General features: G+C 38.7%; 1 protein-coding gene and 1 non-coding gene across 5 annotated transcripts; both read left to right on the plus strand.

Annotated features, from left to right (window-relative positions):
* Positions 1–3,422: 3,422 nt before the first annotated feature.
* Positions 3,423–25,421, plus strand: SMARCE1 (SWI/SNF related, matrix associated, actin dependent regulator of chromatin, subfamily e, member 1). Of its 4 annotated transcripts, XM_044003717.1 has the most exons (12): positions 3,423–3,756; positions 5,571–5,622; positions 5,801–5,844; positions 8,945–9,049; positions 16,819–16,899; positions 17,068–17,199; positions 17,292–17,463; positions 18,283–18,455; positions 19,583–19,684; positions 20,436–20,694; positions 21,044–21,094; positions 25,146–25,280. In XM_044003717.1, exons 2-11 carry the CDS (start codon positions 5,616–5,618, stop codon positions 21,067–21,069), a joined length of 1,101 nt encoding a protein of 366 aa, XP_043859652.1. In that variant the 5' UTR covers positions 3,423–3,756; positions 5,571–5,615; the 3' UTR covers positions 21,070–21,094; positions 25,146–25,280. The 4 variants fall into 4 exon arrangements, with proteins under 4 accessions (XP_043859652.1, XP_043859650.1, XP_043859651.1 ...); XM_044003715.1 differs by lacking the exon at positions 21,044–21,094 and having other exon boundaries at positions 3,434–3,756; positions 25,146–25,421; XM_044003716.1 differs by lacking the exons at positions 8,945–9,049; positions 21,044–21,094 and having other exon boundaries at positions 3,438–3,756; positions 25,146–25,421.
* Positions 24,506–24,612, plus strand: LOC122727033. The gene has a single exon (XR_006353011.1). It is a non-coding gene; the product is annotated as a U6 spliceosomal RNA (small nuclear RNA).

The following is a 25,421-nucleotide window of genomic DNA, read 5'->3' on the forward strand; positions in this document are numbered from 1 at the left end:
TGGGGGAAGGGCACAGGCTCATCAGAGCTAACAACCACAACACACAAAGCTGGTTGATTAGCAAGTTGGTCTGGGGTCATCTAAGGACCAGGGAACAGGCCAGGCAAGTGAAGAACCTGATTCTCCTTAAATCATACCACCTGGGACTTCTTAAGCTTGGGATACTGCAGCCTGGAAACAGTGCCCCACTTTAAGGAACTAAAAGTCAAGTAAAAGAAAAGCAAGATGAGCAGACAGACAAAGGTAAGGACCATAGAAAGTTTCTTCAGTAACAAGGAAGACCAAGGGGCACACTCAGAGGAAGATGTCAACATCAGGGGCCCTATATCTAAAGCTTCCAAGAAAAATATGAATTGGTCTCAGGCCATAGAGGTGCTCAAAAAGGACTTTGAAGATAAAGTTAGAGAAGTGGAGGAAAAAATGGAAAGAGAAATGAGGGTGATGCAGGAAAGACATGAGAAAAAAGTCAACAGCTTGAAAAGTCAAATTGGCCAAATGGAAAAGGAGGTACAAAAGCTCTCTGATGAAAATAATTGCCTAAGAATGAGGATTGAACAAATGGAAGCCAGTGACTTTATGAGAAACCAAGACACAATAAAGCAAATCCAAATGAATACAAAAATAGAGGGCAATGTGAAATATCTTCTGGGAAAAACTGCTGACCTGGAAAATGGGTCCAGGAGAGATAATTTGAAAATTATTGGTCTACCTGAAAACCATGATCAAGGAAAGAGTTTAGACACCATCTTCCAAGATATTCTCAGGGAAAATTGCCCTGAAATTCTAGAAGAAGAAGCTAAAATAGAAATTGAAAAAATCCACCAATCACCTCCAGAAAGAGATCCCCAAAGGAAAACTCCTAGGAATATTATCGCCAAATTCCAGAGCTCTCAGGTCAAGGAGAAAATATTGCAAGCTGCCAAAAAGAAAGAATTCAAGTACTGTGGAGCCCCAGTCAGGATAGCACAAGATCTAGCAGCTTCTATATTAAAGGACTGGAGGGCATGGAATATGATATTCCAAAGGGCAAAGGAAATGGGATTACAACCAAGAATCACCTACCCAACAAAACTCAGCATTATCTTTCAGTGGAAAAAATGGGACTTTAATGAAAAAGAAGACTTTCAGATATTTGTGATGGGGGCAGCTAGGTGGAGCAGTGGATAGAGCACCGGCCCTGGATTCAGGAGGACCTGAGTTCAAAGCCAGCCTCAGACACTTGACACTTACTAGCTGTGTGACCCTGGGCAAGTCACTTAACCTCAATTGCCTCACCAAAAAAAACCAAAAAACAGATATTTGTGATGAAAAGACCTGAACTGAATGGCAAATTTGACTTTCAAATACAAGACCCTAGAGAACCATAAAATATTGGAGCTGGGGGACATACCTGGGGTCATACAGTGGGCAACTGTCTTGTGTCTGAGGCCAGGTTTTGGCTGAGATCCCCCTGGGTCCAGGGGTGATGCTTTGTCCACTCTGTCACTTAGCTAGGTGATGACATCTTTAGGGTTAAATTGAGGGCTGAAGGGAATTCACTGGGGGGGGGAGGAGGAAGGGCAGAGGTGAAATGAAAGAAACAGGAAAAGGCTTATGGAGTGGGGGAAGAGATGGGAGAGGAGCAGGGCAGTAAATGAATTTGACACTCACCAGAAAAAGCTCAAAGACCTTAAACTCATCAGAGCTGCCTCAAGGAGGGACTAACAGACACACCCAACTGGGTGGAGTAATCTGTTTCATCTGGGCAGTAAATGAGCCTAACACTCATCAGAATGGGTTCAAAGACCTCAATCTCAATAGAATTGGCTCAAGGAGGGAATAATGTTCATACTCAATTGGATGGAGTAATCTCTCTAACCCTGCAGGAAAATAGGAGGGGAAGGGGATAAAGAGAGAGGGGGCAAAAGAAGGAAGGGCAGAGTGGGGGAGGGGACAGACAGAAGCAAATCCCTTTTGAAGAGTGATAGGATGAAAGAAGATGGATAATAGAATAAATATCATGGGGAAGGGAATAGGATGGAAGGGAAACAGTTAACAAAAGGGGGGGAAATTGTACAAAAAATATTTATAGCAACTCTTGGTTGTGGCTAAGAATTGAGAATCAAGGGAATGTCCATCAACTGAGGAATGATGGAAAAAGCTGTGCTATATGATTGTAGTGGAATGGTCTTGTGCTACAGAAAATGACAAACAGGATGATCCCAGAAAAACCTGGAAAGACTAATGAACATCGATGTATAGTGAAGTGAGCAGAGCTGGGAGGACATTGTGCATAGTGACAGCAGTATTATTCAATGAGCAACTGTGAATGACTTAACTACTCTCAGCAGTGCAATGATCCAAGACAATCCCAAGGAACTAATGAGGAAGCTTACTATGCACCCCTATAGAAAGAACTGATAAAAAGAACACTTGTGGATTGTACATATGTAACCTGGTTGCGATCTTGTGGAGAGGGGAGGAAAGGGAGGGAGGGAGGGAGAAAAATTTGGAACTCTAAATCTTATGAATGTTGAAAACTACCCTTACATGTAACTGGAAAATAAAATAAATGTTTGTTGCTGGAAAAAAAAAATCTCCTCAGCTGAGGTTCTGTAAGGTTTTTTCCAACTCTAACTTTCCGAGTTTATGAGCTGAACCTCTCACAGGCAAGCAGCAGGTTACTATGGAAACAAGGGAGTCTGGTTGCCTGGCAACCAACTCCTTTCCCCTCATCCCCGGGATCCTACTTGTCCTCAATCTCCTTCCCTTTTTCTTCCCTGAAAGATTGCCTTGAAGCCCAGTGTAGGGGTAAAAGCACTAGATTTGGGAATAGAAGTCTGAAGCTTTGCTGTCACTCACAGTAGACAAAAATACTAAGGGGATGAGGGCAGGTGGGTCCCCTAATTGGTATTATTTTTCAAAAACCAACAGGGATTTGGAGATCCCTCTAGCTTCTGCTATTGGGCAAGTCGCCTAATTTCTCTGGACCTGCGTCTCCCTATGTAAAACAAAGGGACGGTGCCTAAATGTTCTATCCGTAAAATCCCTTCCAGTTCCGAATCCTAAAAATCCTAACCCCAGGGCGGGTCATCCCTCCCTCATTTCCCGCCAAATTCAGGAGTTTATTTGTAGTTGACATACATCGTGGCCAGAACACGGAGGGACAAGCGGCTAAAACTTCTCTCAGCTCAGGGCAGGAGTGAGCAGCCCTAGCTCTGCGCTCCTGCGGGAGCACGCTCGGAGCTGGGGTGGCGCGCGCACGTGCATACATGCACACGCACGCCTACAACCTTACGCCATGGTCAGTCTCGCACCCTCTGCCAGCTCGAGTCTGAGAGGCTGTGCGAGCGCGCGCTCGGGGCCACGAGGTACCACATTCGCCACGCACCAGAGCCTCCTCGCACTGGCCCCGCCTCCAGGAGCGGCTGCGTTTTCGCTTCCAACTGGGTCTCTTCCTGTCTATGGCTGTCGTCTTCCTCCCCGCCCCTCCTACTCCTGCCCCTGTGACGAATCTGCACTCGGTTAGAAAAAACGCCGGAATTCTAGAAACTTTGAGGGAAAAAGGGGGCGAACTCGGTTCCAGAGACGTCCTCGCCCGGCAATGCCGTGGCTTCAAGCCCTTTCTTCCTCCCAGGAGCTTCCTCTGGCTCTAATCCCGAGTCCGACCTTGTGTCGAAAGTGCGACCGCGAAAGCGGCGGCGCGGTGCGAGGGGGCGGGGCCTGCGCGGGACAAAGGAAGAGGAGCCGGAGTGGCGGCCTCTTTCTAGAGCTCGGGTAAGTGAAGCAAGACGGGGAAGAAGGGGCCACCGAGCCGGGGGTGAGAACCCCGCGGTGTCCCTACCGATACCCCGAACCCGGGACCAAACTGGGCGGCGGGGGCGGCTGTGAGGCCTGGTGGGAGGGAGTGAGGCCTAGGGCGGCCCAAGCTGGAGTGGCCTCTGGAGCCCGCCGAAGTCCCGGTAGCCTGCCGTCCGGGGACAAGGAAACCGGAGCTTTGTCTAGGCCGCGGTCCTGTGTCAGCCTCTTAACTGGGAGAATTTAAATGTGATGGGGCCGGGGGGGGGGCGGGGGCGGGGCAGGGAACCTTAGTCTGACCCCCACCCCCGGGAGCAACCCGGTTCTTTTCACCCCTCATCTCCGGAGTGCGACCGGAGTCTGGCCGACCAGGCTCAAAGGTGACAGCCTGACTGAGGGGGTTAAGTAAGGGAAGATTCTATATTCCATGACGTCTGCATGCTCCTTTTTCTTAAAAATGGGGAAATCCCTAGAGTAACTGAGGCTGGATCCACCAGGAATTCTCATCCCCCCACTCGTTCTAAAGAGCTTTGTTGAGGTGATACACACACCCCAAAATCATCTTTGTCTGATGCATTCATTCCACATTGCAGTCACTGGGTGTGATGCTGGGTGAAAGTTATCCTGTAATGGTTAGGGACTTACTAAAGGGATCCTTAACTTTGTCATTTTTCTGATTTTTTTTTTAGCTTTCCCATTTATATGTACTTAGAATGAGACGTTTTCTTTAAGACACACACAATCATAATTTCATAGATCTAGAGCTGAAAAGGACCCTAGAGGCCATCTAATCCAGTCTCCTTCCCCTCCCACCTCTCCATCATTTCCATGAGAAAATGAGGCCCAGGGAGATAAAATGATTTGCCCAAGGTTGCACAGGTAAATAAATAGTCAGATGTGGAAGTACAACCCTGGTCCTCTGATTCTAGAGACAGTGCTCTTTCCATTGTACTTGGCTGTCCCAAAGTATTTAGTTATTTTATGCTAATAAATCCTATTTTCAATCATTTCGGGAGTATAATAAAGTGAAACACGACTATTTTTGCAAAACGTATAGTTAATTAAAACAAGTGTGTATATATGGGGGTTGGGGGGAGAGGAGAGAATCTTAGAATTTAGAGTTGCAAGGAACTTTAGAGATCTTCTAGTCCAAGGATTCTTCAACTTTTGTGTCATAGACCCCTTTAGCAGTATGGCCTTCTCAGAATATTATTTTAAATAAATAAAATGCATAAGGACTGTGACTTTCTCAAAGTCCCAGGACCGATTTGTAATTTAAAACCTAAGACCTTTAATTTCAGGTCCAATGCTCTTACTTATATAGCATATCTACTTCTCTTTTTGAATCCTTGTAGTTTTCCTTTAAGAAGTGGAAATTTCTACTCCTTGCCTAGTTTCTAAATAGTAATAAAGAGCAGTTTCTGAGATACTAAATAAATATAAAGCAACTAACTAGCTATATTCTTTCTACCAATCATTTTTAAAAGGAATATCTTTAAATTTGCTTATCAGCAAATAATTCTTGAAATGAGAATAGTTAAGTAATTTCATAGAATTTCAGAGTAAACTTTAAAAAGCTGTAACACTAGTCCAGTTGCTGTAATAGTCGTTTTAACTCTGGAAAATAAACTTCCAAGCCACATTTCTTAGAGGATTAAAAAAAAGAAAAGGCAAAATTTGGAGTTGTTTTACCCAGAAACACTATTTTGTTTATCATATTCTTTGACTGCTTAGGAAAACATTCTCTCATGCATACTTTTGATTTTCTTTGTTGTTTTGTTGTTTTTTTTTAGTGTCCCAAGTTCATTGTTAAGGGACTGAGAACTTAATCTTCCAAAATGTCAAGTAAGTTTCATTTTTTATATTTATCAAACTATGTGAATAAGGGACTAATGCCCTAGCAAATGGGAATTCCAAAATATTCTTTCTCAAATTTTTCTTCAAAACAGGGCCATTGGTAGTTTTGTTGCTTAGTGTTATATCTCCGTTGTTTACAAGAAGTTATTTATTTTCTTTCAAACAGAAAGACCATCTTATGCCCCACCTCCCACCCCAGCTCCTGCAACAGTAAGTTTTAATTTTCTTGTTAATGTAATAGCCAAGTCTGGCCTTGCTACAAAAACCCAGATGTCTTCCAGTAGCAATCACTCAGTAATACAGCAACCGGAATGAAAACATTTCATGTAAAAATAGCATTTCCTACTAAATATTCAAAATTTCTTCACATCATGCCTTGAACTAGCCCAGAAATTTTAAAAGAATAAACTCCCAAGATAAAGTGATCTCTCAATTGTAAAATAAATTCCTGATCATGAGTTTTTCTTGTACTTGGAAAAAATAAGGACCCTATTATAATCATAACTCTTAATTTCATCATTTAAAAAGAAGTCATAGAATTTCAAGCTCAAAGGGACCTTAGAGATCATCTAGGCTAATCCTGTCATTTTATTAATGAAAAAACTATTGGGTTTTACCAGAACATTCCCTTTTCTTCACTAAAAAAAAAATCTTGCCTTCAGCTGGTTGTTGCTTATTCCCTTCTGTCCATTTCTTTTTTTTAGAATAGTGAAATTCCTAGTTTTATAATAACTCAAGCACTTGCTGTAAAACATTTTCATTTTCATGCTGTTTAGGGAAGGATTGTGTTACAAATGGGCCATATTATACTAGGTTAATAGCATCATTACATTTCATTAAATAATACCTTATTTATCTGAAAGATAGTCTACAATAGAGTAGTTTATTTACTCAGCAAGATCTGGCCCAGTCCATAAGAGACCCTTCCCTGGTTAAAATGAAAGCAATCGCCCAGTCTGCAAATATGATTTTGAACAGTTAGTTCTCAGACCTCAATAGACTTGATTATTTGGAGTTTAAAAAACATTGAGATAGTTCAACCCATGTATATAAAACCTCTATGCCCTGTATATCAAACTGTTTTCAGCTTTTGCATCGCACTAATAGTAGATTCTTTATGTGTTACTACTAATGTGTCTTCTCCCCATCAATCACTATGGTAATTATTCTTGCTTCGAATTAGCTAAGTTTTATTTACATTTATTAGCATTTTTTGTTCTCTTTATAGTGAAATGCTTTTAAAATAGTTTTTAAATAGAATTGCATGCTTTCAAATAGGACAGTTTATGCAAGCCTTAAGCAGTCACAAATGTGGACATTTTTGTGTCTTACAGATAAATGGCTCTATGGAGTATTTTCTTCCCCTTAAATCAAAAAACATTTATTAACAAGCTATCTCTGTGGCACTGTATTAGGCACCATACAGATGAAATTGAACAAATAATTACAATTTAAGTATGCTTTAGTTTTGAAATTGATATGGTCTGTAACGGTTCAGCTTCTTATTTTAGTTCTATAGTTTCCTTGGTTTTGTTTTTTCTTACTTTATTTTCTTGTCATAATTCCCATTATTTTTGTAAACTGTTGGAGGTACCTTGTTGATAGAAGTAGTCCCTGTTATTGTTTAGGTAAAAATTCAAATTTGTTTATATGTAGGTTTAAGTGTTTAGTTTTAAAATACAGCAACTGAGAAATCACATCTTGTTTCTATTGCTAAAATACAAAAATGTATTTCTGCCTGTCTTGAAAAATAGTTTTATATTGTTATGTCATCATAATATTGTTTTAGATACTGATTGGTAACTTAACAGATTGATATCAAATTAATGGCTCTTTTCCCTCATTTTCCTCTCTTTTCTCCCACCAAAATGTACTACTCAGAATAAATGCACCTCATCTCTAACGTTTGCATTTCTTCTGTGCTTTAACTCCTTAAATTGTTTTTTGCGTCTTCCATAATAGGAAAGACTAGGAGTTGGTCAACTTCTACTTATTTTAATATTTCAGTTCAATATTTCTTTGTACACTGTATTTAAACACTAAAGATTGGTCACAATAGTATATTTTGAAATTTGTTTTTATTTTGTACTAATAACAGTTGAATTAGGGTGAGTTTATTAATTGTGTGTCAACATTATACAGGGCTAAGGTTGTGAATCAAATGTTCAGGTGAAATGGTTGTTGTCAGCTTGTTTTGGTTTTAAATTTCATAAGAAAAGAACTTACTACTTTCAGTCTTCCTGTTGCATCTTCCTAATGCATCTTTGTTGTGATTCTCATGAACATTGAACGTATTTCTATTAACTCTGATAGCAATCATATGAAGCTCCTGTGTGGAATACACTTAGGGCCACTTAATATCCCATTTCACTGTACTGACAAAACACAGTATTTTTGCTGCAAATGAAGGAATCGCATTTTTAAAATGTCTAGTGCTACCAAAGAACTAAGTAGGAAAAGAAAAACTAAAAACCGTTATGTAGTGATTGACTAAAGAAGTAGTACACCTTGAGACAATTCAGGAAGTGTCCGGGATTGAGCTCTAGAAGATGAATCAAAGAAGAGGAAGTGGAAGAAGAAAAAGGAGCTTATAAAACTGGCTGGACTTTTTTTTTTTAAAGAATAGAATGTAGCCCAAAAGGAAAGTTTAAACAAAATCCATGCATTTCTTACAAGTCTTTGTTTTGAAATCATGTGTTTGACATCCATTGAATTCCACAAGGTATGTTCCCCTGTATTCGGGAACCCCGGTCTTAGTTAAACAGGTGCTTGTCATTTCTCATATTTACATGCAATTATATTTTTTATATATACATATATATCTGGAGAGCAGATCCATTGCTTGTTTTTATTTGTGTGTTTGGTAGATGACATCATTGGTGGTGTCCACATAATTGCTTAACAGTGTGCTGTCTTGTATGTAAAATGTTCCTGGACCTCTGGTGTATCATGTTTCCAGGCCTCTTGTCTCAAAATACCATATATGCCTGAGTTCTACCATTTAATAGCCTAAATTAGAATGTATGTGTTTGTCATTTTTAGACCCATGCCCATTTTAGTTGATTTTAAAGTAATTCTGAATCTGTAATAAAACGTAAATGCTTTATCTGCCGAAACAAAAACAAACCTGCAAACAGGTTTCTATTAGAGTTGCTTCTGTATTGAAAAAGCCAACCAACTACAACCCATCATTTGCTTGTTTAAGTTCAGGTTGCTTTTGCATGCCATATGCAGATCATTTTTCATTTCTGTGTTTTCCTCGTTTGAGCTCATTTCTCATTCGTGTTTTTGTCTCATTTGTTTCCATCAGCAAATGCCCAGCACACCAGGGTTTGTGGGATACAATCCATACAGTCATCTGGCCTACAACAACTACAGGCTGGGAGGGAACCCGGGCACCAACAGCCGGGTCACGGTAGGAGAATCAACTATTACAGCATCCAGCAGACACCCGGAATTGACCAGAAATGGCTTCAATTAGGTCCTTCCAAATCATGGATACAGCCATTTTAAAAAATAATTTGACTGCAAAATTAACTTTGCTTATTCCAATATTTTGTGCACTTCCATTGTAATATTTTACATTCCCCCAAAATGGAGTTGTGGGGGAAAAAATACTTGGAGCAAAAGAATAACTTGTTCTACTTGATCAGTAGGGGAAAGCCTAAATACTGAACTCACTTACTGAAAGTAGACAAAACCATAAATTTTTGTAGATTAAATGTCTCCTTTTAAGGTAGAGAAGTATATCCATTTCATCTAATGTTTTAAGGATTAGATTAAAGACCTAGTTTTCTAATTAAGAATGAAACCCATTGAGTAGGCTAGGTAAGGGTTAGTGAGCATTGGCTTGGTCTGCCAGAAACTTGATATTTCAGGCCCCACCTCACTATACTGGCAGTTCATTTGTTCTTTGAGTTTAATAACAGGTCCTGAAGCAGCTACCAAAAGGAAGCAAACCTACTTCTCTTCATTTAAAAAGATAAGGTTTTTGATGTCACCTCTGCTATATAAAAGGAAGTAAATCTTTCAGGTCAAAATTTTGATTAACAAATATGAATATTCATTTCCAGGGTGGGGAGAAAAGGGAATGTAAGAAGTAGATTTTTCAAAACTTATGCTATTTTAATTTAAATGAACAACCTTAATTATGTTATAATCTCACTCTAACAGGATTTGATAGCATTAAGCTCAACATAAGACTGGTCCCATACAAGTAAATAAAAGGGCCTTAACATAAATTATTTAAGAAGAGAGAAAAAACCAAACAAATTATTTCCAAACACCTAAGTATAATGTTAATTTTAAAATTCATCGAATGGCTGTTATAATTGAATTATTCTCTAGCTGTGGGTAGTATAATGAATTACGGTAGCCATAAAAGAAACCCTCTCACCCTGTAGTAAACTGTGAGTGGAAGCTTAGTATTATCAAAATTTGTGTCTATCTTGCTAAGTCCATTACTTGGCTTGATAGGTTCCTCTCGTCTTAAATTTTTCATTGTTTCTACATGATTTGTACTTCACAAGCATATCAAGTTTTATGTGCCATGCCTATTTCATGGTATTTTAGAAGAGAATCCTAAGTGTGTGCATGTGTGTATGCATTCCTTAATGCATACAACTTTTATGTACATTTTTGTTTTTCTAAGCCTGGGTACATAACTTTGAAATGGCAAAATTTTGAAAGATTGATAAGATACATACACACACACATATATATATGTATGTTTAATTAAGGGGGGGAAACAGCCTGTATTGGTTAATTCGATATACTGGCAGAAAGTTATGCAGGTAGCAGATTCAATGGAATAATCAATTTGATACCTTGTTCTACAGTCAGCTCTTGATTATCAGTACTGATGGAGTAGAAATAATGGTGTCTGTAATCTCAAAATAATTTCTTACTTTGAAATGCATATTGTACTAAAAAGTGAGTGTATCTGACATGTGAATTCATTGTCTGCCAAGTAATGAGGGAACACTGAAGATCACATGAGGAGGAGCTGGAAAACTGGTGTCCTAACCCTAGTCCCTTCTCCCCTACTCCATCCTGGTGATTGATGTCTTAGGACAGAGCATTTGGAATGAATGCTGACTCCGGGGTGGGCTGGTATGTAAATGGTTGAGTTTAGGAATTTGTGACTCTGGGTTCTTTTTTAGTTGCTTTCTTTGTTTTCCCCTGTGGATGAGAGATTTAGGTATTAACTAGCTATGAAGCTATTAATTTCAGTTGAGCAGCTTCAAACATTTTGGACATGAACTCTGGGACATCCATTCTCTTGGCTCTTAACTCTTTAAAATCATTGATCCAAATACTCTACAAGTATTTAGCACTATCTCTGTTATTACCTTAATAGGTCCAATCCTGTATGGATTTTATATTTCTTTGTGTTTTTACCCTCACTGGATTCTACCTAAAAGATTTTTTCTCTCTTTTTTTTTTCCCTAAAAGATTTTTTTAGAAAAAATTTTTACCCATTAATGATCGCCTGCTTGAGTACTTTTTCATAACCATGGGCATATCTGTTGAGTGCTACAGGCACAGTTGTTTAAGTTCAGAGCCCTCAGACCAAAAGGAAAAAAGTGACAGTGGATAAATCCTGAAACAGCATGAAGATGTTCACCCTTACAGTCTATGTTGTTAGTGTTTATCAAACTATATTAGAATAATAGATGAGAACTGAGGCCCAGACAAATAGAGTAACTTGCCCACAAACATAGGCAAGTTAGTGATGAAGCCAGGTTTAGAACCTAAGTCTCCCAACTCTGAGGCCAGTACTTTTTCTACCACATAACAATGCTGCAAGCAAAGAGAAAACATAGTTCTTCTCACAGGACCCCGTAAAAATAGAGGATCCCTTTAAAGAAGATCCTTTGGGCCTAACAAAATAGATCATATAATTGTCAGGTAGTGGGGAGGGCGTGTTGAAACACAAAAGTACTGCTTGTATATATAAACTGACCTCTGAGAACATATAAATGGTCTTTGACATAGGCTTTCACATATATTCTTATTTGGTATAACAATACTGTGAGACAGGTGATACAAATACTTCCATTCTCTAGATAAGAAAACTGAGGATTGAAAAAGTTACCTCACCTGCTCAGGGTGTTATAATTAGTAAGAGACAAATGGAGCTTTAATCCAGGTCTTTAACTCTGTTCTTTTAGTTTGTTTCTACTACTGCTCTGTTAAGAATTTTTAAACCACCTTCTCGAATGCCCATCTATATTTGAGAATCTCTTTGTGAATTTACATTTCTATTTTTTAAGTCAGCAAGTATGTTTTAAGTGCCTGCTGGATGCAAGAACCAGAACAATCTGGGGGGGGAATCGACTCTATGCTCAAAGCTTTATTTTCATATTTTAGTCTGAAATAACCATTTGAGATTTGAGGATAAAAGTCAATTCAGTGGATCTCTAAAAAATGGTACAGGGCATTGGAAAGAGCCCTGAGGTTAAATTCAGCATCCGGAAATCTGGACTCCAACCTTTGTTCTATTCCTATGTAGCTCTGTGTCTTTGGGCAAGTTACAAGTTACCTCTAATGGGCCTTAGTTATTCCTCGATAAAATGAAAGGTACAATTGGGCACAGTCATTTGTTCTATTTCTTTCTGTAAACTCCCCTTGTTCTATTGTAAAACCATGTGACTTTGTTTCCTTTCATTCTCAATCTATAGACAAAACAAATACTACATTTTATTGGCACTGGTAAAACTTTTTCCTGTTTGAAATTCTAATGGTAGCAGTCAGCTTTTCAAAAAGAATTGTGAAGTCAAAATTCATAGCTTGGATCAAGGTGTTTTAATACAAAGTCTCAACAGAAATTTCATCTCATCAGCTTTAGAGCAGTAACACATACTTTTAAAATAGTTTTCAGTAAATACTTCACCTATTCTAAACATCTGAAAACTAGGATCTCTCTGAGCAAGAAAAGTAGATGTCACAAGGTCCTCATATTAAAGCTCAGGTATTTTACTACTGGGATGGAGCTTCGAGACTTCTTTTAGGATCTGTTTTAGTCTCACTTTACATGTAATTCTACTAAAGTTGATTATCTGGTTTCAAGATTAGAAAAGGTCAAAGGAACAATTACAGACCAGCTTTTAGTCCTACCTACCACAAAAAGGCCTTGAGGCTATCGTTGTATCACAATATAATACCATCCAAAGTCATCAAGAAAAAGTATCTTCTCTTTAGATGTGTGTATCTAAAAATTATCTAAATATTTCTATCCAGAATAGTTGAGGCTTGAAAGCATAGGTGTTAAAATACTGTTGATCAGGGGCAGCTAGGTGGCGCAGTGGATAGAGCACTGGCCCTGAAGTCAGGAGTACCTGAGTTCAAATCCAGCTTCAGACACTTAACACTTACTAGCTGTGTGACCCTGGGCAAGTCACTTAACCCCAATTGCCTCACTTTAAAAAAAAAAAATACTGTTGATGGGGGAAACCCTGAGCCAGCCAGAAAGTAACCATCAAGAATAGTTCATTTCTTAGAGTTCTTAATAATGGTGTTTTACCATTTTATGCAAATTTACCAGTTACTAGTGGGAAGAAATCGCTGTGTGCTAATGTTTTAAAAATGTAACTCAGGGAATGAGTAAAAATCTATTAGGAAAAAATAGATCACTAATGCAATCTTCCTTAAGGAAAAAAAGCCACTCCTCTAGATCTCTAACATGGACAAATACTACCACAATTTGATCTATAAAAGTGTTTCTGGGGGCAGCTAGGTGGAGCAGTAGATAAAGCACCAGCCCTGGATTCAGGAAGACCTGAGTCCAAAGCCAGCCTCAGACACCTGACACTTACTAGCTATGTGACCTTGGGCAAGTGACATAACCCTCATTGCCACACCCCAAAAGAAAAGTCTCTGATTCTTCCTAAAAGTTTAGAAATATGGGGGATGTTAAGGTGGTCTTTCTGTGTCACTCTTTTATTTCCTTCTCTGGAACCCAGACAGTGTAGCATTGTGGTTTTACTGCTTAGAATGACATTCTTATTTGCTGGAACTCTAGGATTTTGCCATGGAAGTATTTTAAAATCACATGGCACAAAATTTCAAAAGAAGGCAACTACTAGCACAACTCCAGTTTTTTGAAAAATAAAGATATCCTTTGAGTAACAGTTTTTAGAAATGTGTTGATGTCTTCTTAAATACTCTACTGTGGTGATAAGTCCTATTATTCAGAAGTTGCCGATTTGCTTTACAACTTCGGTAAGATTTTCATAATTTGAGTGCAATATAGGTTATATCAGTTTACCTGTACTCTACTTATTCCCATTGTATTCAAATAATACTGCTGCCAGAGCTGCAGTCACTCAACTAGCATTTAAGTACCTACTGTGTGCCGGGGACTATGCTCAAACCCTGGAAATACGAAAGCAATAACAGGGTACCTGCCCACAAGTTCATAGTCTAATGGAAGAGACAAGGTGCCATTAATATATAACTATAAATAACTATGCACAAACTATAACATAAATAACTATATGCAAACAAGATGTAGACAGGATTAATTGGAAATAATCAACAGAGGAAAGGGATTAACAGGACTGGCATTGTGGAGAATCAGAAAGAAAGGTTTCTCATAGAAAATGAGGTTTTATCTTAGACTTAAGGGAGCCTGGAAACAGATGAAGGGGAGCATTCCAGGCATGAGGAATAGCCAGTGGAAATGCACAGAGCCTGGAGATGAAGTGTAAAGGAGACCAGTGTCACTGAATCACAAAGTATAGAGGGGGGAAGGATAGGTGGGGCAGTGTTAATGTATAATAATATTGAAAAGGGTGGCGAAGTGGATAAAGCCCTGGCCCTGGATTGAGGAGGACCTGAGTTCAAATCAATCCTCAGACACATGATACTTACTAGCTGTGTAACCCTGGGCGAGTCACTTAACCGTCATTCCCCGGGGCCAAAAAAAAAAAAAAAAGATTGAAAAGGCCCAGGTCCTGACGGGCTTTGAATGCCAAACATAGGATTTTTTATTTGATCCCAGACGTGATGGAGTTTATTGAATGTCAGGAGTGGGGGGTTTAGATCTGCATTTTAGGAAGATTAATTTGACAACTGAGCAGAAGATGTGCCAGAGTGGGATGAGACTTGAGGTAGGGAGACCAACCAGCAAGCTGTTGTACTGATCCACTCTTGAGGTGATGTGGTCCTGCACCACAGGGACAGCAATATCAGAAAAAAGAAGTGTTTGTATTGTTCAAGAGATAGTAGAAAGAAAAATGCTGCAGGCTAGAAGACTCCTTCCACCCCTTTTCAATTCAGTAGGAATGAATTGTTATCTAGTGGGCTTCATATTAAGTAGTCATTGAAAACAAGAACCAGAGATATGGTCTGTTGTTCTATAGTCTGTATAGTCCCTTACTTATAACACTGTTTAAAAAAAAAAAAGTGTTCAGCATACCAAACTTACAAATGAACTTTACAAATTACACATTTTAAATGGATTCTGTTGAGGCCTGACTTCACTCCTACATTCTTGGCCATTTCCACATTTTTCATTATTATGGGGAGTTCTTGAAATAAAACTATAGATTTTCAGAGAGAGGGAGGGAATAAAAATGTATTAAGCAGCTACTATGTGCTAGTCACTGTTTGCTTTTACAAATAGCCCCTACAATCCTCAGAGCAACCCTACCTAGGAGGTAGGTGCTATTATTATCCCCATTTTACAGTTGAGGACACTGAGGCCAGCAGAAGTTAAGTGACTTGCCATGGCCCACAGAGGTAGTGTCTGAGGTCAGATTTGAATTCCAGATGCCTCCAAAGACAAGGGCCCCCCAAGTAACTTCTTGGGCCTGAGGTCACCAGCCATCTAATATAGGTATCAGTCATATGGTGAGAATCCTCTCCTTTCTTCTCCTTCTCCCTTTTTTTTTTTGCTTTCATTTTCTTTCTGTTCCCTCCCCCTTTATTTCTTCTTTCTCCTAAATCCCTTTTCTATCCCTCTCTTTTCCTCTTCTCTGTAGTTTACATGAAAATAACTTTTGTGTGATATGGAGCTTTTATAGTTGACATAGCTTTCAGTCCCCCAAATAACTTAGAACCCTCTATCTCTTAGTTGCCTATTCTATATAATTTTTTTACCTATTCACTGAAGAGAAAGAGATGAACTTTATTCTATATCCTCTTTACTGCTGCAGCCCTTCAGATACTTGAAGATTGCTATCATGTCTCTCTTAAATGATCCCCTGTTCTAGCTAAACATATCTAACTCTTTCAACATATCCTTACATAAAATGGTTTCCCCATTCTAGTTACTTTGCCCTTCACTGCCTCAATATATCTCATAGCATCAAACAAAATAAACAGAACAATGTAAGTAATAGAACTAGGGTCTCTCTTGTTCCAAAAACTCTTTGCCTTAAGGCCGCCTAAGATCCCAGGGTTTGGGGTTGCCTTGTCACATTATTGACACTTTTTAAACTGGTAGTGTGTTCTTAAAGCCCCCATAGCTTTTTCACATGAATTACTATGTAGTCATATATCCCCTTTCCTGTACCATTGACTTTTTTTGAACCCAAGTATAAAACTGAGGATTTGAAAGGTACCCAGTTTCTAAGGTTGGTAAGTAAAGTTTTGGGTATTTTGGGTTGTTGGTTTGGTTGTGGAGTCCTTGGTTTGGGATTTTTTTTTTTTTAATTTTAAAAGAGAATGGGGGGGTTGGTTTTGGATTTGGAATTCTAAGTTTGGGTACTATGCTAATAGTTACAAAACAATGACAAAGCAGCAAATCAGCAGACTAATATGTCTGTTAAATGCTGAGGGGGACTCAGGGTTTGGTGCAGATAATCAAGTGTTGACTGTATGTCATTAGAACCAAATGTGTATAAATTAAAGGACATAGAATGCCAGTTGGTGTTTCAACTGTAAGATACTGACATGTATCCGTATTCCTGATGTCTAGATCATTTCATGCTGCTTTGTCTTTTCTCCTTACCACCTTTTTAGCTTTAGTATTAAAGCCGACAAAGCAGTGTACCTTCAGAGACATTTTCTTGGTTTTCTGGTGATGCTTTTGTGAAGACATCGTTCAGTGGAGAAAACTGAATCTAATATCAATGGACAAGTAGAAAAAAATACTCTTTTTAAAATATGTCTATTTCCAGGTTGCCATATACTACTATTTGCAACTGATTATCCAGTTCTTTTTTTTTTTTTTTACAGGCTTCCTCTGGCATTACAATTCCCAAACCCCCAAAGCCACCAGATAAGCCTCTGATGCCCTATATGAGATACAGCAGAAAGGTGGGTACAAAATATCAAAAAGTGAAGTCTTTGTTTTCTTTTAAGTATAATTTCAAACCTTAATACTGGTTTTAAGTGTTGGTTTATATGTCTTTTTATCCCAAGACTATTTTAAAACCTACGTGTCCTTTTGTCTGATATTAAAAGTATGGATGTTTTCTTTTTAAGGTTTGGGACCAAGTAAAGGCTTCCAACCCTGACTTAAAGTTATGGGAGATTGGCAAAATTATTGGTGGGATGTGGCGAGACCTTACTGATGAAGAGAAACAAGAATATTTGAATGAATACGAAGCAGAAAAGGTAATGTGTTAGGGAGCAGGGTAAGAGCACAGAATAGACCATTGGGATATTTTAATCACAAATATGAAAAAAACAATTTTATCAAATTGCAGATAGAGTATAATGAATCTATGAAGGCCTATCATAATTCACCTGCATACCTTGCTTACATCAATGCAAAAAGTCGAGCTGAAGCTGCATTAGAGGAGGAAAGTCGACAGAGGCAGTCCCGAATGGAGAAAGGAGAACCTTATATGAGCATCCAACCAGCAGAGGATCCAGATGGTAAAAGGGATGGGTTTTTTCAGCTAAATGATGGGAGGTCTTGAATATTAAGCACAATCCTGCAGGGCCTTTCATCACCACTTCCCTTTTTGTGCTTTAAAAAAAAACCAACAGTACTGTTGTTGTTTCTAGTTTTTCATATTCTTTGTCTACAGAATACCTGATAAACTTCTCGACTTATAATCAGGATTTTCTTCCTGAATGTTTGTAAAAGACAAAGAAAACTGGAGGGCTCCCCAGCACAGGCATCTTCTGTTCTCCTGATTGGTCTTGACTTCAATTGATAGGAAAAAACAGAAGGCGTTGTATGCAGGGGAATGTTTGAAGTTAGCCCTTCCCAGGAGTTCTGGAAGTGAAACAACAAATTATATTTTAATTTTATAAATGGACATTTATAGTACTACAATATTATAAAATTTTCAAAATAAAGGAAGGTTCCACTATGTTAACTTCAAAATAACTTACCTACTCTTAAATTCTTAAGTCACTGCAAAAACTGAAACACAAATTCAATCAGTGCTATGGGCAGCCTCAAGACCAAAAAAAGACATGACTTCTGTCTCCCCTTGCACTTCAGCCAACTCCTCTGGTATTCAATATCCTATAAAAATTGGTGGGAAACTTCTCACCTTGACCATTGATTTCTGCATGTCCTAGCCTCTCTTGAACACCAGACTGGCCATTGCATGGCTTTGTGCCACAGCATTCTTGGATAAGCCCAGCACAATTGCTAGCTGAGCAATTCATTATTGACCTTGCAATATTGTCCTGTATTTGTGGCTGTAGGTAGTATTTTCACAAACACATTGTTTATTACAGACTATGATGATGGTTTTTCAATGAAGCACACAGCCACTGCCCGGTTCCAGAGAAACCACCGTCTAATCAGTGAGATATTAAGTGAAAGTGTGGTGCCAGATGTTCGTTCAGTCGTTACCACAGCGAGAATGCAGGTTCTCAAACGACAGGTTCAATCCTTAATGGTCCATCAGGTAAAAACAGCTTATTCAGAAAATATTTGTCACTTTTTGAGTAGAGCTGACCTGGTTTTGTACTATGCATGAAAGTACATGTTGAATGCCTGAACATTCAGTTTAACTTGTCTCTGGTTTGGGGAAGAGATTATGGGTGAGGTCTTCCCTTGAGACTTACTGCATGATAATATATCATTTTAAATTGTAGTATGGCATCTTATGGGGGGGGGTGTTGCGGGGCAATGGGGGTTAAGTGACTTGCCCAGGGTCACACAGGTAGTAAGTATCAAGTGTCTGAGGCCAGATTTGAACTCAGGTACTCCTGAATCCAGGGCTGGTGCTTTATACACTGCACCACCTAGCCGCCCCAGTATGGCACCTTATAATGGGAATTGGTCCATTTTTTAAATATGGATTAACTTAGATACCTGCTAATTTTGGTATTTTATTTTTTTTAAATCATTGGAGAGTTTGAACGTAACATGCAGTTCTATTGCATAACAACATTAGTAATAACTGACATTTATATGGCACTTTAAACAAAGTGCTTTAATATTATCTCATTTTTTTCTTAGTAACCCTGTGAGAAAACTGAAGCTGAGGGCAGTTGGGTTATTTGTCCAAAATTACATAGCTTGAAAGTATCAAAAGCAGGATTCAAACCTAGCTCTTTCCTTAGTCTAGTCTTATACTTTCAACTGTATCATACAGACTCCATGTTCACTTCCCTCTCATGATTTCAGTATATTAAAAATATTATCTAGACATGGTAGTATCATAAAAGAATGAGTAAAAACTCAAAATCTTCTTTAATGCCAGGGGCAGGTAGGTGACACAGTGGATAAAGCACTGGCCCTGGATTCAGGAGGACCTGAGTTCAAATCCAGCCTCAGACACTTGACACTTGATAGCTGTGTGACTCTGGGCAAGTCACTTAACCCTCACTGCCCTGCCCCCCCCCCCAAAAAAAAATCATCTTTAATGCCATGCTATTTTTAAAAGGTATGGGTTAGCTGCGGGGGAAACCACTGGAAAAAGCAAGCTGGACTTTTGTAACCAGATTTTTGAATTGAAGGGGATGGGAACAAAGGGGAAAGATCATCTGGCTGTTTGAAAACCCTGAACTGGAGTCTTGTGTTTTACAGAGAAAATTAGAAGCTGAACTCTTACAAATAGAAGAACGTCACCAGGAAAAGAAGAGGAAGTTCTTAGAAAGCACAGATTCATTTAACAACGAACTCAAGAGGGTAACAGTTCAATTTATTAATTCTATGTGTGATAGAAAATTTTTTCTTTTGTTTTTGGAACAAACTTTTGATTTAATTGGTATAGAGAAATCCCTTTAAGAAAAACTCTCCACCAGAGCAGATTGACAGCAAGTGTTCTGCAATCTGGTAGTATTCAAGTCTCCTGGCACACTGAGAGGTTAAGTGAATTGCCATGGTCATGGTCATACAGCCATTCATTATATGTTACAAGTGGGACTTGAACTCAGGTCTTTCTGGCTCTGAGATCAGCTCTTTATCTAGTACACAATGCTGCCACTCTCCAAATTAATTTTACTATAGCTTTATTCCCTTTTGAAAGAGGAGTGACTTACCACCAGTTTATTATAACAGCTACCCATTTGTGACAAAATTAGAATTTAGTTCAAATATATTTATAGTATGAAGTTTTCAATGTATGTTCTCATCATATGTGATTCATATGCGACCATTCCCATAATGACTAGTAAACCTAGATTTGAGTAACTCAAACTGAGATTGAAGTCCTCTACTCACTCCTGTATTTGAGGGCTTTTGGAACCATTAACTTTCATGGCTTTTCTTGTCAAATTGATAAATATATGACAGATAACTAGAAATAGTGATGATTTGTCACACATCTTGTAGGCATGCAATGTAACTGTGTATATTTATAAATCCATTTTTGAGCCAAATTTACCTGTTTAAAGTGGGACTTTGCTAAGAAGGCAATATTTTTCCTCCTGGCTTCTAGTTGTGTAGCTTAAAAGTGGAGGTGGACATGGAAAAAATAGCAGCTGAAATTGCCCAGGCAGAGGAACAAGCCCGAAAACGGCAGGAGGAACGAGAGAAAGAAGCAATGGAGCAGGCAGAGCGCAGCCAAAGTGGTGTCAGTGCTGCTGCCACTGCTGCTGCTGCCGCCGCTGCTAGTAACACTGGTACCACTGAGGATGACCAGACAGTCAGCAAAGGTGATGAGAAGAAGGAAGAGGAAAGCACTCCAATGGAGACAGGTAGTAACGTCTGTCCTTATAACTGTCTGAAACCTTGTGCAGTGAGGCCAAAGCCCCTCCTCCAAGTATGGGCTATGGGGTATAGTGTTTAACCTTTCCCTTTCTAAAACTGCCCAGAAAGGCCTTGGCAAATTAAAGGCTTTCAAACAAACAGGCCCTTCTCCCTTCCCTTCCCCCCCCCCCCCCCCAAATCATCAGAAAATAGTTGCCATTTCATCCTCTTGAGTCTTAGTTTTCTGGTATATAATGATAGGTATCACCTGGGAAACTCATAAAGTTTTGTAGAATTCATAGTAGTGTGCTGGAAGGGACCTCAGCAGCCAAGTAATCCAATCCTCTCATTTTACAGATTGGGAAACTGAAGCCCTATTATAACTTGCCAAAGACAGCACACTCTAAGGTGGGATTGGAGCCTAGGCTCTTTGACTCCAAAGCCAGCGCTCATTTCACTGTTCCACACTGGGAAAGTCAGTTTTAAAATTTTTGAGTTGCCTTAACCCTTTACCACCTTGTACCTGCTACCAATCTTCTCCAGTGTACAGACAGGATCGGACTAAAAATATTTATACGAGAAGCAACCAGGGGCCATCCCACTGCTCTCCAAAACCTTAATTCTAAGAGAGGCATATTTTAAATCCACAGGCTTCTTATTCAGATGTTTTATGTCCTCATTTGACACATGAAAAGTAAATATTGTCCTTGTAAAGTAATTCAGTAAATTACACTTTTAATTTCACTATCTGAAGTGTTAATTATCTGTCTCTTACTGCTTAGTATGAACATGTTTTTTGATCTTGATAAATTTGGAGAGCAAAGCACGACTTGTGGTTAAAGCAGAGCTTTGAGAATCAGAATCTTGTCCTTATCTAATTTTACCACTAGACAAAACTCAGTCCTTTGTTTCATTTCACCATTTGTAAATAAGTTAGTGCTTATTTATAAAAACTTTTTCCAGCCCATTTGTGGAAGCAGTAATGGATTAAGAATATTTGTGAACCTTAAGGATTATGGAATTTTTATACCCATAAAATTGCTTCCTGGGTCATTTGAGAGAAACATCTTTCTCCCAGGAAAGGGGGACCAGTCCCAAACTTCAGTGAGTTATTGGGACTGTGGGTTTATATTCTACCTATTTGGTCACTTGTGAGAAATCCATTAAGCTGGAATATCTCCTGGGGAATAAAAATCATAACCTATTATGCCCGTGAAACAGAGGAGGGAATATGGTGTTATTATATAAGAATAACAGGAAGAATGCTGGATTTTAATCCCATCATCTTGGGGGGTTTTGTTTATTTTTTTTGTTTTTTGCAGGGCAATGGGGGTTAAGTGACTTGCCCAGGGTCACACAGCTAGTAAGCATCAAGTGTCTGAGGTCAGATTTGAACTCAGGTACTCCTGAATCCAGGGCCGGTGCTTTATCCACTGTGCCACCTAGCCACCCACCTTGGTTTTGTTTTAAAGGCACAAATATAGAAAATGGGAAAGAAGAGAGAGACTCGGATGATTAGGTTGAGCATAGGATGAAGGGCCAATCATACGTTGGGCCACAGCCAAGTGCAGGACACCTTAAGATGGGGCTCCAAAGGCATGGAGAACCATGACAGGGCCAGGGATTCTCAGAAGACTCCCAGTTCAGCAATTACAAAACATTTTCTACACAAATAAAGACAGATCTAAATAACTGAAGAAATATTAATTGCTCATGGGGTAGGCTTAGCTATTATAATATAAATGATAATACTCCCTAAATTAATTTCCTTATTCAGTGTCATACCAATCAAACTACCAAAGGCTTACTTCATAGAGCTAGAAAATAATAGTAGTAATAATAATAATATTCATCTGGAGGAACAAAAGGTCAAGAATATCAGGGGAATCAATGGGGAAAACAAAGAAAGAGAGCTTGTGAATACTAGGTCTCAAACCATACTACAAAGCATATACTATAAAACAATCTGTTATTTGTATAAGAAATAGAGTGATCTGTGGAATGGATTAGGTACACAATATACAGAAGGAAATGAGTGCAATATCCTAGTGTTTGATTAATGCAAAAATCCCAACTATTTGAGCAAGTATTTTACAAAAACTACTAGGAAAATTGGAAAGTAGTCTGGCAGAGATTAGACATGGGCCAACATTTCACACCATTTCCAAATTAAGGTAAAAAACGGGTACATGATTTAGACATTTAGACATAAAAGGTGATAGATACAATAAGCAAACCAGGAGAGCATGGAAGAAATTACCTTTTGGATCTATGGATTGGGGAAAATGTCATGACCCAAACAAGAGATTGAGAGAATCACAGGAGGCAACATGGATAATTTTGATTACATAAAATTTTAAAGGTTTTGCACAAGCAAAATCAGTGCAGCCAAAATTAGAAGAAAAGCAGGATACTGGAGGAAAATATTTTACAACTAGTTTTTCTGATAAAAGTTTTATTTCTCATATAGGGAATTGGGCTATATTTATAAAAATAAGAGCCATTTTCCAATTGATAAATGATCAAAGATAAGAACGCAGTTTTCAAAGGAAGAAATCAAAGCTATCAATCATTAAAAATGCTCCAAATTGGGGCAGCTAGGTGGCGCAGTGGATAGAGCACCGGCTTTGGAGTCAAGAGTACCTGAGTTCAAATCCGGCTTCAGACACTTAACACTTACTAGCTGTGTGACCCTGGGCAAGTCACTTAACCCCAATTGCCTCACTAAAAAACAAAACCAAAAAAAATGCTCCAAATTGCTAATAATTTGGAGAAATGCAAATTAAAATAACTGAGATACTACTTCACATTCAGCAGATTGGCTAACATAAGAGAAAGGGGAAATGACAAATGATAGGAGGGTTGTGGAGAAATGGAGACATTAATTCACTGTTAATGGAGCTCTGAACCAGTCAAACCATTCTGGAGAACAGTTTAGAACTATAAAGAGCCGTAAAAGTGTGCATATCCTTTGATCCAGCAATACCACTATCATTATATTCGGCTATACCCCAAGGAGATCAAAGGAAAAGGACCTATATGTACAAAAAGATTTATAGCAGATCTTTTTGTGGTGACAAAAAATTAGAAATTGAGGGGAAGCCCATCAGTTGGGGAATGCCTGAACAAGTTGTCATATGTGATTGTGATGGAATAATACTATGGTATAAGAAATGATCTGGGGGGGGGGGTGGTTTCAGAAGAACCTGGGAAGACATGAATTGATGCAAAGCCCAGTAATGGCAATATTGTAAAGATAACCAACAGGGAAAAACTTACTAACTGCTCAATACATTAATCTATCATAGTTCCAAAGAACTAATGATGGAAAATGCTGTTCACCTCCAGATAGAGAACTGGTGAACTTAGAGTGCAGATTGAAGCAAATTATTTTCCTCTTTTTTTGGGGGGTGGGAGGTGGGGGAACATGGTAGACAAGACAACTCCCAAGTTCATAAGTTCTTAGATTTAGAACCTGAAGGGACCTTGGAAACCATCTAATCCAATCTCCCTTACCACTCTGTTCCCCTCTTCCCCCCCCCCCCCCAATTTTGCACATGAGGAACTGACCTAGAAAGGATTAGTTCCTTTCCCAAGAGCATTAAAGAGAAATTAGTAACTTTTGAGCTACCTCGATAATTTGTGTAGTTTTGGTTTTTTTTGTGAACACTTTCAATATATGGCCTTTATATTGATATAAATTTATTTTACTCTCTCCTTGTGAGTAAAGGATAGAAAAAAAACAAGCTTGGTCTGGTAAATATGTGACATAGGAAGGGCGGAAAGAAAAGAGAATTTAGTGTAAGAACCAGGTAATCTGTTCTTACTTCAGTAGCTCATATACCAAAATTAGAACAATGCAGAAAAGATTAGCGTGTCTCTTGTGCAGTGATGACACACAAATTCATGAATTGTTCCATATTTTTACCACTCAGACTATCTTGGGGTGGGAAGAAAACTAGGTGATCCAAACAAGGTTGTAGTGGGAGGGTGAAAGGACAGTGGGTTCAGGGTGGGGTAAGATGGAAGTCGAGGTTAATTCAGACCCTTCACAGTGTCCCATGTGTAAGGGTATCGAATTTATAGCTGATAGCAAGGAGACCTGAGCCAGCATAAGTGCTTATTAACTTGAGAAGGGTCTCCCAACTCAAGTTTTTCATGGAACATATTAAAATTTTTATCTCATTTTAAGGGGGGGGGACTGAAAATTGCACTGATCAACGTTAAACCAAAATTCTTGTTCTTTGATTTTTAACAAGAAACAGCCAAGCACCAAGTATTGGTTGGCTGTTTCTCTGTAAGTCTTGATTTAAAGCTTTTGGAACAGCCTTTAAATTTAATAACAATAATAAATAATAATAACAATAATTTTGACACATTTCACCCCCCAGAATTCTAGCTTGTCAGTATATTTAGGAAGAATATATCTAAACTGACAGTGAAAAATATCTGATTGCAGAAGAAACACACCCAGAGGAAACTACAGAAAGTCAACAGAATGGTGAAGAAGGAACATCTACCCCTGAAGATAAAGAGAGTGGCCAAGAGGGAGTAGATAGTATGGCAGAAGAAGGGACCAGTGACAGCAACACTGGGTCAGAAAGCAACAGTGCAACAGTGGAGGAGCCTCCAACAGACCCTACACCAGAGGACAGTGAGAAGAAAGAATAAATGTTAACGAATTCCATGTGTTTTGAATTATTTTTTTTAATGAAATACTGTTTTTGAGTTTTAA

The sequence above is a fragment of the Dromiciops gliroides genome, chromosome 4, assembly GCF_019393635.1.
Source record: "Dromiciops gliroides isolate mDroGli1 chromosome 4, mDroGli1.pri, whole genome shotgun sequence".
Classification (NCBI taxonomy): Eukaryota; Metazoa; Chordata; class Mammalia; order Microbiotheria; family Microbiotheriidae; genus Dromiciops; species Dromiciops gliroides.